The sequence below is a fragment of the Panulirus ornatus genome, chromosome 46, assembly GCF_036320965.1.
Source record: "Panulirus ornatus isolate Po-2019 chromosome 46, ASM3632096v1, whole genome shotgun sequence".
NCBI lineage: Eukaryota > Metazoa > Arthropoda > Malacostraca > Decapoda > Palinuridae > Panulirus > Panulirus ornatus.
The window spans coordinates 35,208,110-35,229,104 of NC_092269.1; the positions used below are offsets into that span (position 1 = coordinate 35,208,110).

Consider the following 20,995-nt stretch of genomic DNA (forward strand, 5'->3'; position numbering starts at 1 on the left):
CCCCTCATGTGTGTGAGGTAGCGCTAGGAAGAGACAACAAAGGCCACATTCATTCACACTCAGTCTCTAGCTGTCATGTAATAATGCACCGAAACCACAGCCCCCCTTCCACATCCAGGCCCCACAGAACTTTCCGTGGTTTACCCCAGACGCTTCACATGCCCTGGTTCAATCCATTGACAGCACGTCAACCCCAATATACCACATCGTTCCAATTCACTCTATTCCTTGCACGCCTTTCACCCTCCTGCATGTTCAGGCCCCAATCACTCTAAATCTTTTTCACTTCATCTTTCCACCTCCAATTTAGTCTCCCACTTCTCCTCGTTCCCTCCACCTCTGACACATGTATCTTCTTGGTCAATCTTTCCTCACTCATTCTCTCCATGTGCCCAAACCATTTCAAAACACCCTCTTCTGCTCTCTCAACCACACTCTTTTTATTTCCACACATCTCTCTTACCCTTACGTTACTTACTCGATCAAACCACCTCACACCACATATTGTCCTCAAACATCTCATTTCCAGCACATCCATCCTCCTGCGCACATCTCTATCCATAGCCCACGCCTCGCAGCCATACAACATTGTTAGAACCACTATTCCTTCAAACATACCCATTTTTGCTTTCGAGATAATGTTCTCGACTTCCAAACATTCTTCAAGGCTCCCAGAATTTTCGCCCCCTCCCCCACCCTATGATCCACTTCCGCTTCCATGGTTCCATCCGCTGCCAGATCCACTCCCAGATATCTAAAACACTTCACTTCCTCCAGTTTTTCTCCATTCAAACTCACCTCCCAATTGACTTGACCCTCACCCCTACTGTACCTAATAACCTTGCTCTTATTCCCATTTACTCTTAACTTTCTTCTTCCACACACTTTACCAAACTCAGTCACCAGCTTCTGCAGTTTCTCACATGAATCAGCCACCAGTGCTGTATCATCAGCGAACAACAACTGACTCACTTCCCAAGCTCTCTCATCCACAACAGACTGCATACTTGCCCCTCTTTCCAAAACTCTTGCATTCACCTCCCTAACAACCCCATCCATAAATAAATTAAACAACCATGGAGACATCACACACCCCTGCCACAAACCTACATTCACTGAGAACCAATCACTTTCCTCTCTTCCTACATATGATCATGAAAATATATCCCTCACATATGTTAATGGGAAAAGCATGATACTGATTTCAGTCAATCCTTGTACTTTTGATTTTTGACAGTTTAGGCTGAGACTGGATTTTTAACTGTTGCTTGCCTTGAAAGGTCATGTTAGCAATATTAGTATTGTAATCACGAGATTAAATGTTCTTTGAAGAATATCACCATTGGTTCTGGTAAATTCTTCTGTTGAAGATTCAGAAAATTCAGTTTGGATTCATCTGTGAAAAGGGAAAAGCTGACACCATTGAACTTGTTGTCTTAAACTTTCACATTTCTCTTCTGTGATATGGTGATTTTTTTCCAGCAGTTGTTATGTATGATTCTTATGTCCGCTCTTTTCCACAAGAAAATTGAAGGTGATCTAGAAAGAACGAAATCCAGACTAGTGATAGGGAAGAAAGAATACTACAGTACCCTTTTTTCCTAGTGTCATAAAAGGTGACTAAAAGGGCTGGGAGCAAGAGGCTAAAAACCCTTCCCTAGTTGTATTTTAGTTTTTAAATGTTATAACAGAATGAGTCAAGAGAAGAGTGTATATTCTCCTTGAAGGTTCAGGCTGGGGTGTCTGAATGTGCATGGCTATAACCAGGATGAGAAGAAGGGAAAGATAAGTTGTATGTTAAGGGATAGGAACCTGGATATTTTGGCATGTAGTGAAACTAAGTTCCTGCAAAAGAAGGACTTTCGAATGAGTGTATGCTGAGAGGGGCAAATGATGGGTTGTCTGATCACTTTATGGTACGGGCGAGGATGAATATTTGTTGAGGCTTTAGGAAAAGAGGAAATGATGTGGGTGTAAATAGGATGGTGAAAGTTGTGAACTTGAAAGAGAGGCTTGTATGAGGAAATAGTAGGAGAGATTAGGTGAAGAATAGCAAAAATGGTGAACTTGGAAGAGATACTTGTACAGGGAAATAGTTGGAGAGCTTTGGTAAAAAATGGCAAAAGGTGACTAGACAAGACTAGAGAAGTGGGCAAGTAATGGGAAGTATATAGGTAAACACTATTTACATGTGAAAGAGAAGTGGGTGGCTTGCAATAGGTGAGATTTATGCTTGTGAGAAAAGATAATAGGCGGTGGAAAGAGATAATTAAATTGTTACTGAAGGAGAATAAAGGGGTGTATGGGCATTACCTGCAGGGAAGGAGGTCATGTGTTTGTGAGATGTAAAGAGGAAGTGGTAGGTCATGAAGAATGTGCATGGGCTAAAAATGGTAAAAAAAGAGCTGGGTTGAGATAGTGTTGGCAAACTTCAGGGAGAGTAGGAAAATATTTTGTAAGTTTGGGATAATAAGGTTAGATAATACAGCAGTGGGTGGAGATGTGTTTCCTACCTTTTGTACACTCTGACCAAGAACTGCCCGGGGGTGACACCATCACATTGCCTTTGGCTTCCCCTGGGTCTAACTTCTCATACAGCAGTATGCTCCCACATCTCCCCACCTTTTGAAAATTTTGAAAATCTTAATACTAGAATTCTAGTCAAAATCGTCCATCCATCTTGGTCTCTTGTGCACCCTGTTTGGGTGAGGCAGAGGGACATCCTCAGCAGTGGTGGATGCTTAGGTAGTATCTTCTCACCTTGAATTTTGAGTTGTGGATGACTGGATGGATTGTCACAACACTCCGTAGATGCTTTCAATTCCTGTAGTAAAGCCAACCATGGCTGTCTAGCCAGACAGCATATTGTTAGAGTTGGCATGCCTCAACCCCACACCTCTCCTATCCCATCTCTTGGAAGTCTGATCCTAGATCTTGACGTGCTGTCCAGCTGCCAGAGGTGTAAGGCCTGTCGCATTACAGTTAATCTGCTGTGCCATCTCATTCTGATGCGGTGCCATATGGAGCTCCCCCTGCCACTGGGCTCTCCTCCATAGCTAGTCCACCATACAGTGCTGGCAGGATGTGGGCACTTCATCTTTCAAATCCCTACCCATGGTTACTTGAGCTGGCACCTCGCCTACACCATGCAAGGGCATGTTTGATACTGTAGCAGCACCTGTGACACCTTGTCATTGTGCAGGCTGCCCCCCCAAACACACCCATGTTGTTGTGAAGAACCCTCTTCACTACCTTGACAGAGGCCTCTGCCCGGCTGTTAGCCAGGGGTGAGTGGTCAGAAGACACTGCACATGCACATTGCTTTCCACCCTCTTGAAGAAGACTGCCAACCCTTCACTTTCAAGGTTGGTGCCTTCATCCGTGGATATCTCCTTCAGCATATGAAGTAACTCTTCAGTTTGATAATTATCTGCACTGAGCTAGTATCACTGGGGAATTAGGCTACCTCCAGCCAATCTGTTAACCTTTCAGCATAAACCATGTACATCCTGCCATTCAGCTGGAACAGGTTGACTGCAGTCTTCTGAAATGGATAATCAGGTTGAGGTGTGAGGACTGTAGGCTCAGGGTGCTCTGAGGGTGCATGTATTTAACAGGTGAGACACAGCAAGCCATGATACTGCTGGTCACCATCCATGCTAGACCAATAGATGGCCTGCTTGGCCCTCTTTAGCATGGATTCCAGGGCCTGAAGTCCTGCTTGCAGGTTGGCAGCAACTCGGAACCAGATGACCAGAGAATTTTGGGTGTAAGCAAGCAATTTCCTGAGCCTTGTATGCTGCATAGTCATTGGCCATGAGTTGAAGTGGGAGTTGAGATAAGGCATAGGGTGGGTGAGGGGGGGACTAAAGATCTGGGTGCATTGAGGAGTGTGCAGAATGTGAGGTCAGTCTGTAAAGGCAAAGATGGGTATGTTTGATGATATAAGAACCCAGCCAATGTTGTATAGGTGCAAGGCATGGACCCTGCACATAATAATTTGGAAGAGTGTGGATGTGTTGGAAATGAAGTGTTTGAGGGCATTATATGATGTGAGGAGGGTTGATCAGTTACAAAATGATAGGTTAACATAGAGTTGTGATAGTAAGAAGAGTATTTTTAAGAGAACTTAAGTTGATGTGCTGAAATTGTGTGGAAGTATGGAGAGGATGAGTAGTAGGGTATAAGTATCAGAAGTGCAGTGAACACAGAGAAGAGGGAAATCAAGGACAAAATGGAAGGTTGAAATGAAAGATGCTTTGAGTTGTCAGGGCCTAAGCATGTAGGAGGGTGAATTGTGTATGGGATAAAGTGAATAGGAGGAGTGTGACCTGCAGGGGATGATATGCTAACAGAACCCTGATTAATTTCTACTCTCTTTTTCTTTTACTTCTCTTTCACCCGAGATGGCCTTGATTAGAGCATATTTTGACGATACCATGTTGATTACATCTATCCGTATCTGTATCTGTGATTTCTACTTCCCTCCAGGAACTTCTGTCAGGGGAAGGCCACAGCAAAAGAGTCTTCACATATCCCTGTCCTTATATGCCTCCCTTGCATACATCATTTCATGCATTCTTCCACAAATTCTCTCCCTCCTGTACACCTCCACTTTATTTCCTCATATCTCCTTTATCATGCAGTCATACACTCTCCTTGTAAATCCCCCATCTTGCATTCTTTCTACATGCCCAAATCACCTCAAAATACATTTCACCCACTCTACAACTTCACAGTGCATTTCTTGTCATACAAAATCTTTAATACACCCTCCCATATCTCTTCAGTCCATCTAGTCATATACCATATGCTTCTTTCAAATAACTCATTTCCATAGCCTGGATTCTTGACTGCTAATATATGTTTAGAAAAGCAAGGGTTCTGAATTAGATTTTTATTTATTTTAATGATTTGTCACCTGAGACAAACCAGGTGTTAAGTCAGCCCACAAACCATTTCCATAGAGAGTTCTTGAAATGCTAAGGTATCCAGGTTTTTATGGAAGAATTGATTAATAATTGAGTGATCATTGATTTATACTTTGTGATAGAAATAGGAATATAGGCAATTTTTGGTCATTTATTGCTTTACCAATGATTTTTGGTGCATTGGTATTTCCAACCCCACACATGGCCTCAAAATAATGCATAAGTTAGCAATATATGATTCACAAGATTTTTGCTTGCAGCTTGGTTTGGAGGTAGTAGTTGGTAGGCAGCCTCCGACCAGGGAGTTATATTACCAGATATTACCAGTGCTACCTGCCTGATACTTGTGACTGCTGCATAATGAGCCAGCGCTTCAGTGGTTGTCAAGGTGCACTTCTCTGTTCCAGGAAGCTGTCTTTTCTTTCTGACTCACCCACATATGGGTTGCTGGTGTCCTGTCCATAAACATAGTCGTTCCTTGTCACACATAACACTTGACTACATTTAACTCACACAACTCATTCTTTGTATCTCTAGAATTTCTTTCAATAAGCAATATAGATTATCCCTGCCTTTTGGCAAAATGATAGGAGTAATAGATTGAATTAGTGGGTAGGTTCATTAGTCAGAGTCAGAAGCTTTAGGTAGAAATATTTGGTATTGTTAGGTTGTAGTAGTAGATTGAAACATTGGTAGACACATTAGGTAGTCGAAAGGAACTTTAGGTCAGAGTCTTTGGAAATACTGCGATGGGGTTGCCCTCTGCCAGTGGCCTCTTTAAGGATGAGGCACTAAAGGCTAAGTAGCAACATTTGAGTTCATCAGTTATGGAGACTCTTTTGACATGGCCACCCAAAGAGATATGGATAGGTAACTCAAAGGTTGAATGTTGGTAACAAGCAAGAAACTTTAGGTTCCTTCAGCTTTATACTTAATTTTTCATGCCCATTCACTTGTCTTTACCGTAAATCATTCATTTTTCACCTTTATATTTTTAATTATGTTGATTTATTTATTACATTCTCAGAAACCTGGATGTATTAGCAGCCATTACATAATTGAACCTCCATTACCCAACAGTGAATACCTGGGGTGGGGTAATTTTTTTTTTTTTTTTCAAACTTCGCCATTTCCCGCGTTAGCGAGGTAGCGTTAAGAACAGAGGACTGGGCCTTTTTCGGAATGGTGGGGTAATTATGTTGATTTATTTATTACATTCTCAGAAGCCTGAATATATTAGCAGCCATTCCATAATTGAACCTCTTATTACCCAACAGTGAATACCTGGGGTGGGGGTAGGAGTGCTGCCGACCAAGAGACTGAGAAAGAACGCAGAGAAATGAAGAAGAGAACTGCTGATGACATGTACAATGAAGAATTTGATAGTGGCAGAGTAAGTTGTTTATGTATTATAAGTCATCCTCATTTTTTTATAAAAAACTTTATTATTATCGTTCTAAAAGTTGTTGAGGGTGAGAGGACTGCATGGGAAAGAATTAGATGGATTGATATTTTATGTGGGTGATAACAGACTATCATTGATTTGAACCACTGTATATGAAGCAGTTATGGAGTAGTTTGTGGTTGATGCATGTGGATGGTGGATTTTGGTGTCAGAACATTGTACATAACACAAGAGAGTGGATGAATGCAATAAAAAGCTATTGGTCTTTTCTTCTGGGTGTTATAATGGTGATGCAGGAGAGTCATTTAGGTAAAAGAATGTATTTATGTACACTTGGTCTCCTGGCCTAGAATCCCCTTCTGTTTGCTTTGGAAGCTAGCCATGTTCACTGAGCATGACCACAGATCAAGAAGTATGGTGTTGAATTGTGATTTTGTTTGTGGATTGAGTACAGGACAAAGGAATAAGTGTTCATTGTCATTAACATGAAAGTTGGATCTTAGGATTGAGGGGTCTTTTGATATGTTTATTTAGTGCTTATAAAGTTGGAGTGATGGATAGTGCCCAGAATGCTGAGAAGAATGCATAACTTGCACTTGGGAGTGTGTTTTCACATGGGTATATTTAGTGGAGAGCTTAAGAATGGGTTGGGAACACTGTTATTTAGTGCTTGTCAGGTCATTACAGTGTGTATGTGTTTTCTGATTGTCATGGTTATTGGGGGAGAGGTGATCTGTAAGTGTAGGTTGCTGAAGTGGGAAGCAGGGGTAAGTTTTTAACTTTTACTTAGGTATTAGTGGTTGGTTATGAAGTGGTTTGGCAGGGGGGGGTGTCTGTGCAGTTGCAAATTTTGTTTTGTTATGCAGGTGTTGGATGTTTGTGGTTGTGTGATTCTCCTGAGTGCTCTGGTTTGTGTGGCTTCCAACTTTGTTTTTTGATTTTGACAGCACAAATGACCTGGAAGGTGATATGAAGTTTGAGGTCAATTGAATTAATCATTTGTAGAGGGTACCTTTTTTTAATTGGTAAATGTTATGAGGACCTATAGTTTATTTATAGCCTTTCTGTTGATTAAGGAATGAATGTCGTGGGTATATTTGATATCGAGTATGGTTGGAATATGTTGAGTTAGAATGGTTGATGATTCAGGGTGGTGGAAGGTTTCAGGTTTGATTTATGTTAAGAGGGTGACAATATATTTCCCTAGGGATGTGGGCATTCTGTTTTGAGTGAGCCAGTGTTCAAAAAATGTTGTGTTGCATGTTTGTTGTTTCTTGAGTAGAGTCATGGTGATGTAAATTATTTGTAGTGGCATATGTTTATGATGGGAGTTCTGCAGCGGTCTGTTGGATGTGATGGGAGGAAAAGATTTAAAAGAGAGAAAGAACTGTTGTCTTGGGAACTCCATTGTTGAGATTGCAATTAGTGGGATGTAGTCTTTATGAATGACCCTGGCTTGACAGCCACATATGAATTTGATTAGATTTGATATTTTATGTAATGTTTTGGCGATCCATCAATACATAAAAACTTCCATTAGTTTTTCAGTGACAGACATATGCATTAATTCCTGCATCTTTTTTTAACAGACAAAAAAGATAAAGACCGCAAAGAAGTGTTGGGAGTCTCAGCGCTGGGATCGTAGCTCTTCTAATGAATTTCAGAAGATCCAAGATTTACGTAATTCAGGATCTTGGACACCACATAACCACCACAACCATAGTCCGCACCAGTATTCAAGCCCACACTTCAACTCTCAGCATCCTAGGCATTCATACTGGAACAAACACCGTGATCATTACCACCAACGCAACAAGCCATGGAACAAATTTGGTATGCGAGACCATAAGTTTCACAAGAAACACAAAGAAAAGTATAAACATTGGGATCGTAGAGACTAGAATATTCATAGATATATTTAAGCATGCTTGAGAGCCACTTGATCAAGGATGTCTGATGCAATTTTTGCTTAATCATTAATGTATAAATCAAATGTTAATAATTTTTAATGACAGAACATATGATCTGTGGCTTTCTAGTATGTTTTTCACCTCAGAGGTCCCCCTTAATTGTGGTATGTTTAGGATTTAAAAAATTGCAGAATCTTGGATTTTGAATTCCTAATCTGATTTTTAGTACATCATGCTGCATTTCAGCAAAGAAAACAAGATGACTGTCTACCTAATACTTTTTGCAAACATGAAGTGGATTGTTGTTTTTAGTTCTTGGTGTGCAAGTACATTGTGCAAACATGATAAAAATTTTGTAAGAATGGAACTTAATATGAGAGATATGGCCACATGTTTAATGATATTGAAAGTTAACGTGTATATTAAATGCATTGCATTGCATTATTCAATTTTGGCAACAAGAAAGCAACTGTTAGATGCAGTACATACTTTTACTTTTTTAAATGTACTGAAAAGGAGAAAAATTAGTACATCTAATTTCTACTTTATTAGTGTAGATAAAACTTGGATGATGTTTTAGTATTATCTATGCAGCTCTATGACAACATTAACATAAAAAACACTCATTGGAGGCTGCATCTTCTGTTGAACTAGGTTGAGTTGCACTTAAGTAGCTAATGCTTATTGCATATACAAACACATACAGTGAATGTTGTTTTAGGAATTACTGACATGCCCTCTAGTATTGGAGGTCAAACATGGAAAAATTATAGTTTGGAAAACATTGTCCCCAAAATCAGATCTAATAAGACTGGGTGTACAGCTGATCACACTAAAAATTGTTAGCTTCCAAGAATTATTTCAAATTACAGAGAGGTAAATTCCACATACAGTAAGAAGTTAGAAGTGTACAGCTGCAAGAACTCAAAACATTTTTGTCTTGAAAGTATGTTGATTGGTTTGTTTGTGTGTGTGTGTGTGTATATATATATATATATATATATATATATATATATATATATATATATATATATATATATATATATATTTTTTTTTTTATACTTTGTCGCTGTCTCCCGCGTTTGCGAGGTAGCGCAAAGAAACAGACGAAAGCAATGGCCCAACCCCCCCCATACACATGTACATACACACGTCCACACACGCAAATATACATACCTACACAGCTTTCCATGGTTTACCCCGGACGCTTCACATGCCTTGATTCAATCCACTGACAGCACGTCAACCCCTGTATACCACATCGCTCCAATTCACTCTATTCCTTGCCCTCCTTTCACCCTCCTGCATGTTCAGGCCCCGATCACACAAAATCCTTTTCACTCCATCTTTCCACCTCCAATTTGGTCTCCCTCTTCTCCTCGTTCCCTCCACCTCCGACACATATATCCTCTTGGTCAATCTTTCCTCACTCATTCTCTCCATGTGCCCAAACCATTTCAAAACACCCTCTTCTGCTCTCTCAACCACGCTCTTTTTATTTCCACACATCTCTCTTACCCTTACGTTACTTACTCGATCAAACCACCTCACACCACACATTGTCCTCAAACATCTCATTTCCAGCACATCCATCCTCCTGCACACAACTCTATCCATAGCCCACGCCTCGCAACCATACAACATTGTTGGAACTACTATTCCTTCAAACATACCCATTTTTGCTTTCCGGGATAATGTTCTCGACTTCCACACATTCTTCAAGGCTCCCAGGATTTTTGCCCCCTCCCCCACCCTGTGATCCACTTCCGCTTCCATGGTTCCATCCGCTGCCAGATCCACTCCCAGATATCTAAAACACTTTACTTCCTCCAGTTTTTCTCCATTCAAACTTACCTCCCAATTGACTTGACCCTCAACCCTACTGTACCTAATAACCTTGCTCTTATTCACATTTACTCTTAACTTTCTTCTAAAAAAAAAGAAATATATATATATATATATATATATATATATATATTTTTTTTTTTTTTTTTTTCTTTCCAACTATTCACCATTTCCCGCGTTAGCGAGGTAGCGTTAAGAACAGAGGACTGGGCCTTTGAGGGAATATCCTCACCTGGCCCCCTTCTCTGTTCCTTCTTTTGGAAAATTAAAAAAAAGTGAGAGGGGGAGGATTTCCAGCCCCCCCCCGCTCCCTCCCCTTTTAGTTGCCTTCTACGACACGTAGGAATTAAGTGGGAAGTTTTCTTTCTCCCCTATCTCCAGAGAGGGAGGGAGCAGGGGGCTGGAAATCCTCCCCTCTCGGTTTTTTTTGCAATTTTCCAAAAGAAGGAACAGAGAATTGGGCCAGGTGAGGGTATTCCCTCAAAGGCCCAGTCCTCTGTTCTTAACGCTACCTCGCTAATGCGGGAAATGGCGAATAGTTTGAAAGAAAGATATAATTATTTATACATGTGTTATGTGGGTGGGTTGGGCCACTTTCGTCTGATTCCTTGCTCTACCTCACTGATGCGGGAGAGCGACAAAGTATGATAAATAAATAGATAAATAATAAATGTTTTATTTATATTATACTTGATCGCTGTCTCCTGTGTCAGCGAGGTAATGCAAGGAAACAGACAAGGAATGGCCCAACCCACCCACACACACATGTATATACACAAATGCCCAGACACGCATATATACATACATATACATTTCAACGTATACATACATACACATACACAGACATATACATACGTACACATGTACTTATTCATAACTTGCTGCCTTCATCCATTTCATTTGCTACCCTGACACGCATGAAATAGCATCCCCTCCTCCCCCCTCCATCGAGGTAGCGCCAGGAAAAGACAAAAAGTACACATTTGTTCACAGTCTCTAGCTGTCATGTGTAATGCACTGAAACCACAGCTCCCTTTCCACATCCAGGCCCCACAGACTTTTCCATGTTTTACCCCGGATGCTTCACATTCCCTGGTTCAATCTATTGACACCACGTCGACCCCAGTATACCACTTCACTCCAATTCACTCTATTCCTTGCACACCTTTCACACTCATGTATGTTCAGGCACCGGTCGCTCAAAATCTTTTTCAGTCCATCCTTCCACCTCCGATTTGGTCGCCCACTTCTCCTTTTTCCCTCTTCCTCTGACAAATATATACTCTTTGTCAATCTTTCCTCATTCTCTCCATGTGTCCAAACCATTTCTACACACCCTCTTCTGCTCTCTCAACTACATTTCTTTTTATTTCCACACATCTCTCTTACCCTTTCATTACTTAATCAGTCAAACCACCTTACATACACCACATATTGTCCTCTAACATTTCATTTCCAACACATCCACCCTTCTATACACTACCCTATCTATAGCCCATGCCTTGCAACCATATGATATTGTTGGAACTACTATTCCTTCAAACATACCCATTTTCGCTCTCCTAGATAATGTTCTCTTCTTCTACATATTCTTCATCGCTCCCAAAACCTTTGCTCCTTCCCCCACCCTGTGACTCACTTCTGCTTCCATAGTTCTGTTTGTTGCCAAATCCACTCCCAGATATCTGAAACACTTCACTTCCTCCAATTTTTCTCCATTCAAACTTACATCCCAACTAACTTGTCTCTCAACCCTACTGAACCTAATAACCTTGCTCGTATTCCCATTTACTCTCAACTTTCTCCTTTCATGCACTTTTCCAAACTCTGTCACCAATTTCTGCAGTTTCTCACTTGAATCAGCCTCCTGTGTTGCATCATTGGTGAACAGCAGTGGACTTGCTTTCCAGGCCCTCTCATCCTCAACAGACCATATACTTGCCCCTTTGTCCCAAACTCTTGCATTTGCCTCCCTAACCACCCCATCCATAAACAAATTAAACAACCATGGTTATATCACACACTCCTACCACAGCCCAGCCTTTGCTGGAACCAGTCACTCTCCTATCTTTCTACTTGTACACATGCCCCACACCCTTGATAAAAACCTCTCGCTGCTTCCAGTAGCTTACCTCCTACACCATATCTTATCATTATTTCATTTTATATTAATATAGAATTATTTCATTATTATTATTATTATTATTATTATTATTATTATTTTTATCATATAACCCATGTACCAATTTCTCTTTAGGGGCTCCTGTAGCTTTAAGGCTATGCTACTTCCAGTAAGAGGAAATGATGGACTTCTTAAGAGTGAGAAGTTTATCAGTGAGACTGTACTCGTTTTTCCCCTTCTACTTTTATTACTTAGTTATTCTACCTTACACACCATAATGTGCTCAAGCGTTTCATTTCCAACATATCCACCCTCCTTTGCACATCCTCATTTATAGTCCATGCCTTACATCTGTACAACATTGTGAAGATGACTATACCTTCAAAGATTTCAATTTTTGCCCTGCTCGATAACAACCTTTCCACACATTCCTCAATACTCCCAGAACCTTTGCTCGCACACACACCTCTTGACTCGCTTCTGCTTCCATGGTCCTATTTGCTGCCATGTCCACTACCAGATATCTAAAACACTTCACATCCTCCAAATTTTCTTCTTCCAAACTCACACCCTAAGTAACAAATGTCCCTCAACCCTGCTAATCCTCATAAACTTGCTAGTATTCATATTCACCACTAATTTCCTTCTTTCACATACCCTTCCTAACAAGGTCACCAGCAAACAGCAATTATCTCACTTCTCAGTTCCCTTCATCCTCTTCAGTCTGCATACTTACCCCTCTCTCCAAGACTTGCCCCATACATAAAAAGATTAAAACAGCCATGATGATATCACATTCCCCTGCTGCAGACTACCTTCACTTGGAACCACTCACTCTCCCCTCTTCCTACTCATACTCTTGCCTTACATCCTTGCAAAAAAAAATTCCCACTACTTGTAGCAGCCTACCTCTCACACCATATGTTCTGTATCAACCACAACTTATGTTTTCTCCACACACACACACACACACACCCTAGTGGTAGAGAGGAAATGCCAGGGACAGACAAAGAAGAACTGTATCAGCTTACATTCATTCTGCAGCTTTCATTTATAATGCACTGAAACCAAATCTCCTTATCCACAACCAGGCCCCTTAGACCTTTCTATAGTTTACCTTGGACATTTTGCATACCCTGTTTCTGTCCATGGACAGCAAGTTGACCCCCAGTATGAATGAATCATAGGGTGGGGGAGGGGGCGAAAATTCTGGGAGCCTTGAAGAATGTTTGGAAGTCGAGAACATTATCTCGGAAAGCAAAAATGGGTATGTTTGAAGGAATAGTGGTTCCAACAATATTGTATGTTTGCGAGGCATGGGCTATATGGATAGAGTTGTGCGCAGGAGGGTGGATGTGCTGGAAATGAGATGTTTGAGGACAGTATGTGGTGTGAGGTGGTTTGATCGAGTAAGTAATATAAGGGTAAGAGAGATGTGTGGAAATAAAAAGAGCGTGGTTGAGAGAGCAGAAGAGGGTGTTTTGAAATGGCTTGGTCACATGGAGAGAATGAGTGAGGAAAGATTGACCAAGAGGATATATGTGTTGGAGGTGGAAGGAACGAGGAGAAGTGGGAGACCAAATTGGAGGTGGAAAGATGAAGTGAAAAAGATTCTGAGTGATCGGGGCCTGAACATGCAGGAGGGTGAAAGGCGTGCAAGGAATAGAGTGAATTGGATCGATGTGGTATACCGGGGTCGACGTGCTGTCAGTGGATTGAATCAGGGCATGTGAAGCGTCTGGGGTAAACCATGGAAAGTTCTGTGGGGCCTGGATGTGGAAAGAGAGCTGTGGCTTCGGGCATTATTACATGACAGCTAGAGACTGAGTGTGAACGAATGTGGCCTTTGTTGTCTTTTCCTAGCGCTACCTCGCACACATGAGGGGGGAGGGGGATGTTATTCTATGTGTGGCGAGGTGACAATGGAAATAAATAAAGGTAGACTATGAATTATGTACATGTGTATATATGTATATGTCTGTGTGTGTATATATATGTGTACATTGAGATGTATAGGTATGTATATTTGCGTGTGTGGACGTGTATGTATATACATGTGTATGGGGGTGGGTTGGGCCATTTCTTTCGTCTGTTTCCTTGCGCTACCTCGCAAACGCGGGAGACCGATAAAGCAAAATAAAATGTGGGAGATGGCGAATAGTATGAAGGAAAGAATGAGATATATATACATATATATTTTATTTTTTATTTTTTATTTTTTTATTTTTTTTTTTTTAAATTTTCCAAAAGAAGGAACAGAGAAGGGGGCCAGGTGAGGATATTTCCTCAGAGGCCCAGTTCTCTGTTCTTAGCGCTACCTCGCTGATGCGGGAAATGGCGAATAGTGTGAAAGAAAGAAAAAAGGATATTTTTTTATTAAGAATATAATAGGGGGCAAGTATGAAGTCTGTTGGGGATGAGAGAGCTTGGGAAGTGAGTCAGTTGTTGTTCGCTGATGATACAGCGCTGGTGGCTGATTCATGTGAGAAACTGCAGAAGCTGGTGACTGAGTTTGGTAAAGTGTGTGAAAGAAGAAAGTTAAGAGTAAATGTGAATAAGAGCAAGGTTATTAGGTACAGTAGGGTTGAGGATCAAGTCAATTGGGAGGTAAGTTTGAATGGAGAAAAACTGGAGGAAGTAAAGTGTTTTAGATATCTGGGAGTGGATCTGGCAGCGGATGGAACCATGGAAGTGGAAGCGGATCATAGGGTGGGGGAGAGGGTGAAAATTCTGGGAGCCTTGAAGAATGTGTGGAAGTCGAGAACATTATCTCGGAAAGCAAAAATGGGTATGTTTGAAGGAATAGTGGTTCCAACAATGTTGTATGGTTGCGAGGCGTGGGCTATGGATAGAGTTGTGCGCAGGAGGATGGATGTGCTGGAAATGAGATGTTTGAGAACAATGTGTGGTGTGAGGTGGTTTGGTCGAGTGAGTAACGTAAGGGTAAGAGAGATGTGTGGAAATAAAAAGAGCGTGGTTGAGAGAGCAGAAGAGGGTGTTTTGAAATGGTTTGGGCACATGGAGAGAATGAGTGAGGAAAGATTGACCAAGAGGATATATGTGTCGGAGTTGGAGGGAACGAGGAGAAGTGGGAGACCAAATTGGAGGTGGAAAGATGGAGTGAAAAAGGTTTTGTGTGATCAGGGCCTGAACATGCAGGAGGGTGAAAGGAGGGCAAGGAATAGAGTGAATTGGATCGATGTGGTATACCGGGGTTGACGTGCTGTCAGTGGATTGAATCAGGGCATGTGAAGAGTCTGGGGTAAACCATGGAAAGCTGTGTAGGTATGTATATTTGCGTGTGTGGACGTATGTATGTACATGTGTACAGGGATGGGTTGGGCCATTTCTTTCATCTGTTTCCTTGCGTTACCTCGCAAACGCGGGAGACCGACAAAAAAAAAATATATATATATACATATATATATCCCTGGTGATAGGGGAGAAAGAATACTTCCGACGTATTCCCTGCGTGTCGTAGAAGGCGACTAAAAGGGAGGGAGTGGTTGGCTGGAAATCCTCCCCTCTCGTCTTTAATTTTCTAAAAGAAGGAACAGAGAATGGGGCCCAGTGAGGACATTCTCTCAAAGGTTCAGTCCTCTGTTCTAAATGGTACCTCGCTAACGCGGGAAATGGCGAATAGTATGAAAAAAATATATATATATTTTTTTTTTATATACTTTGTCGCTGTCTCCCGCGTTTGCGAGGTAGCGCAAGGAAACAGACGAAAGAAATGGCCCAACCCCCCCCCCCTACACATGTATATACATACGTCCACACACGCAAATATACATACCTACACAGCTTTCCATGGTTTACCCCAGATGCTTCACATACCTTGATTCAATCCACTGACAGCACGTCAACCCCGATACACCACATCGCTCCTATTCACTCTATTCCCTGCCCTCCTTTCACCCTCCTGCATGTTCAGGCCCCGATCACACAAAACCCCCTTCACTCCATCTTTCCACCTCCAATTTGGTCTCCCTCCTCTCCCTGCTCCCTCCACCTCCGACACATATATCCTCTTGGTCAATCTTTCCTCACTCATCCTCTCCATGTGCCCAAACCACTTCAAAACACCCTCTTCTGCTCTCTCAACCACGCTCTTTTTATTTCCACACATCTCTCTTACCCTTACGTTACTCACTCGATCAAACCACCTCACACCACACATTGTCCTCAAACATCTCATTTCCAGCACATCCATCCTCCTGCGCACAACTCTATCCATAGCCCACGCCTCGCAACCATACAACATTGTTGGAACCACTATTCCTTCAAACATACCCATTTTTGCTTTCCGAGATAATGTTCTCGACTTCCACACATTCTTCAAGGCCCCCAGAATTTTCGCCCCCTCCCCCACCCTATGATCCACTTCCGCTTCCATGGTTCCATCCGCTGCCAGATCCACTCCCAGATATCTAAAACACTTCACTTCCTCCAGTTTTTCCCCGTTCAAACTCACCTCCCAATTGACTTGACCCTCAACCCTACTGTACCTAATAACCTTGCTCTTATTCACATTTACTCTTAACTTTCTTCTTCCACACACTTTACCAAACTCAGTCACCAGCTTCTGCAGTTTCTCACATATACTTATGTAAGTAGGAGAGATGGCCAGAGAGCGTTATTGGATTACGTGTTAATTGACAGGCGTGCGAAAGAGAGACTTTTGGATGTTAATGTGCTGAGAGGTGCAACTGGAGGGATGTCTGATCATTATCTTGTGGAGGCTAAGGTGAAGATTTGTATGGGTTTTCAGAAAAGAAGAGTGAATGTTGGGGTGAAGAGGGTGGTGAGAGTAAGTGAGCTTGAGAAGGAGACCTGTGTGAGGAAGTACCAGGAGAGACTGAGTACAGAATGGAAAAAGGTGAGAACAATGGAAGCAAGGGGAGTGGGGGAGGAATGGGATGTATTTAGGGAATCAGTGATGGATTGCGCAAAAGATGCTTGTGGCATGAGAAGAGTGGGAGGTGGGTTGATTAGAAAGGGTAGTGAGTGGTGGGATGAAGAAGTAAGAGTATTAGTGAAAGAGAAGAGAGAGGCATTTAGACGATTTTTGCAGGGAAAAAATGCAATTGAGTGGGAGATGTATAAAAGAAAGAGACAGGAGGTCAAGAGAAAGGTGCAAGAGGTGAAAAAAAGGGCAAATGAGAGTTGGGGTGAGAGAGTATCATTAAATTTTAGGGAGAATAAAAAGATGTTCTGGAAGGAGGTAAATAAAGTGCGTAAGACAAGGGAGCAAATGGGAACTTCAGTGAAGGGCGCAAATGTGGAGGTGATAACAAGTAGTGGTGATGTGAGAAGGAGATGGAGTGAGTATTTTGAAGGTTTGTTGAATGTGTTTGATGATAGAGTGGTAGATATAGGGTGTTTTGGTCGAGGTGGTGTGCAAAGTGAGAGGGTTAGGGAAAATGATTTGGTAAACAGAGAAGAGGTAGTGAAAGCTTTGCGGAAGATGAAAGCCGGCAAGGCAGCAGGTTTGGATGGTATTGCAATGGAATTTATTAAAAAAGGGGGTGACTGTATTGTTGACTGGTTGGTAAGGTTATTTAATGTATGTATGACTCATGGTGAGGTGCCTGAGGATTGGTGGAATGCGTGCATAGTGCCATTGTACAAAGGCAAAGGGGATAAGAGTGAGTGCTCAAATTACAGAGGTATAAGTTTGTTGAGTATTCCTGGTAAATTATATGGGAGGGTATTGATTTGAGAGGGTGAAGGCATGTACAGAGCATCAGATTGGGGAAGAGCAGTGTGGTTTCAGAAGTGGTAGAGGATGTGTGGATCAGGTGTTTGCTTTGAAGAATGTATGTGAGAAATACTTAGAAAAGCAAATGGATTTGTATGTAGCATTTATGGATCTGGAGAAGGCATATGATAGAGTTGATAGAGATGCTCTGTGGAAGGTATTAAGAATATATGGGGTGGGAGGAAAGTTGTTAGAAGCAGTGAAAAGTTTTTATCGAGGATGTAAGGCATGTGTACGTGTAGGAAGAGAGGAAAGTGATTGGTTCTCAGTGAATGTAGGTTTGCGGCAGGGGTGTGTGATGTCTCCATGGTTGTTTAATTTGTTTATGGATGGGGTTGTTAGGGAGGTAAATGCAAGAGTTTTGGAAAGAGGGGCAAGTATGAAGTCTGTTGGGGATAGTTTGAAAGAAGAAATATATATATATATATATATATATATATATATATATATATATGCTCTCTCTCTCTCTCACACACACACTTTATTTTCATACTATTCGCCATTTCCCGCGTTAGCGAGGTAACGTCGAGAACAGAGGACTGAACCTTTGAGGGAATATCCTCACTTAGCCCCCTTCTCTGTTCCTTCTTTTTGAAAATTGAAAAACAAGAGGGAAGGATTTCCAGGCCCCCGCTCCCTCCCCTTTTGGTTGCCTTCTACGACACTCAGAGAATACATAGGAATTATTCTTTCTCCCCTATCCCTAGGGGTAACACACACACACATATATATATATATATATTTATTTATTTATTATACTTTGTCGCTGTCTCCTGCATTAGCGAGGTAGTGCAAGGAAACAGATGAAAGAATGGCCCAGCCCACCCACATACACATGTATATACATACACGTCCACACACGGACATATACATACGTATACATTTCATCATATACATACATATACATACACAGACATATATACACATGTACATACTTCATACTTGCTGCCTTTATTCATTCCCGTCGCCACCCCGCCAGGAAACAGACAAAAGAATGGCCCAACCCACCCACTTACACATGTATATACATACACGTCCACACACGCACATATGCATACCTATACATCTCAACGTATACATATATATACACACACAGACATATACATATATACACATGTACATAATTCATACTGTTTGCTCGTGTTCATTCCCGTCGCCACCCCGCCACACATAAAATGACAACCCCTTCCCCCTGCATGTGCACAAGATAGCGCTAGGAAAAGACAGCAAAGGCCACATTTGTTCACACTCAGTCTCTAGCTGTCATGTATAATGCACCGAAACCACAGCTCCCTTTCCACATCCAGGCCCCACAAAACTTTCCATGGTTTACCCCAGACACTTCACATGCCCTGGTTCAATCCATTGACAGCATGTCGACCCCGGTATACCACATCGTTCCAATTCACTCTATTCCTTGCACGCCTTTCACCCTCCTGCATGTTCAGGCCCTGATCATTCAAAATCTTTTTCACTCCATCTTTCCACCTCCAATTTGGTCTCCCAGATTCCACCTGCATGAGATTACCCTGCATATGAAAAATAATAATGGTTATATCATTGTCATTGGATGGAAAGGAGTGCAGTCTCTTCAAGGAATTTCATACTCCAAAGGAGTCCATATTTTCCTGCAGCTGATTGTAATACAGCTCTGAAGTTCCAGGAGCCCCATAAATGGGGATCTTTGGGCTGAAAGATAGTAATAATGATTATGATAATGAAAGACAATATATTGAGGGTGTTGGTATTGTGTGTGCATGTCCGCTTGTCTGTAGAAAAGACTTATTGCTAGAATATTGCCATAAACCCAAAGCTGTTCTCATGGGGCATAGTGATGATGGCCCTTATCACTGAAAATAAGGGAGTAGTGAAGGTAAGATTTGCTGTGAAGGTGAAATGTGTAGTGAAGATAAGGGTGCTGTAAAGAGGGACTTCGACTTGATCCATAACTCTTTATAGGTTTCTGTACATAATCCTTGCATGAACTTTCCCACCTCCCTCATAATTTTCATACACGTATTGCATATGATGATTTGCAGGTCATAAAATTTCAGTTTGAATCCATATCACTGTTATTTATATGCTCAGTCTGTATCAGAGCAGTTTTTCTCTTACATCTTGTCTGGCAATTTTTTTTAAAGATTCCAGTGATGGACAAAAGTCCGCATCAAGGCCAGGCCTTAATTGAAATATGGAGAAGTTACTGAAAGGGAAAAAGAAGAGACGAGGGAAAGTATTTACAAATTTTGAAAGAAGTGAAGTTTAGGTTCTACTACTCATCTTTGCTAATCCCCTCCTCATATCTACCTACCAGTTTCTTCATTGCCCCTTTTTATTATTTATTTATTTTAGTTGTTTCTGTATTGTATATGATTATATTTTTGTATACACAATAATAAAAGAATGAATTTACTGCTTCATATGTAATTCCATATATTATTTTTTTATGCATTTTCGCCATTTCCAGCATTAGCGAGGTAGCGCCAAGAACAGAGAACTAAACCTAAGAGGGAAAATCCTCACTTAGCTTCCTTCTCTGTTCCTTGTTTTGGAAAAGTAAAAACTGGAGGGGAGGATTTCCAGCCCCCTGCTCTCTCCCCTTTTACAACATGTAGGGAATACATGGGAAGTATTCTTTCTTCCCTATCTCCAGGGATGTATACTTAATTTTTCTTTGCTTCATCTAGTTATTTTTTTTCCATAGATATTGATAGGAAATAAATTTAAGATAAACTATTCAGCATCAGTTTTCAAAAAAAAAAAAAAAAATGCAATCCCAGTTACAAAGCATTCTTTTGCAAAGAGTATGCACGTTTCGTACACTAGATCTTAGCAGATGGATTGGTACAGGTATACCACTGATTTTCCGGCAACTGATGGTTCAGCGCCTCCTTTAGTCCAGACAGAATTACGTGAGGGAACTTGAAATTACTGCAGCCACCAGACTAGGTTACTGGGTGGCCACAGATGGCATTGTGTAGGGTGCACTTATTTAGATTCTTTGCACTGCACTTGTTGGAG

General features: G+C 41.4%; 1 protein-coding gene across 2 annotated transcripts in view; it reads left to right on the top strand.

The window, feature by feature from the left end:
- The window catches only part of LOC139763225 (uncharacterized), a 62,484-nt gene extending 53,336 nt beyond the window's left edge, over positions 1–9,148 (top strand). Inside the window, exons 10-11 of one of the 2 annotated variants that reach the window (XM_071689083.1) lie at positions 6,209–6,324; positions 7,926–9,148. In XM_071689083.1, coding sequence (XP_071545184.1) covers positions 6,209–6,324; positions 7,926–8,237 — 428 coding nt within the window. In that variant the 3' untranslated portion in view covers positions 8,238–9,148. Of the gene's footprint in view, positions 1–6,011; positions 6,089–6,208; positions 6,325–7,925 lie in introns of those variants that run through there. The other variant, XM_071689084.1, reaches the window with a different exon arrangement.
- Positions 9,149–20,995: the final 11,847 nt, after the last annotated feature.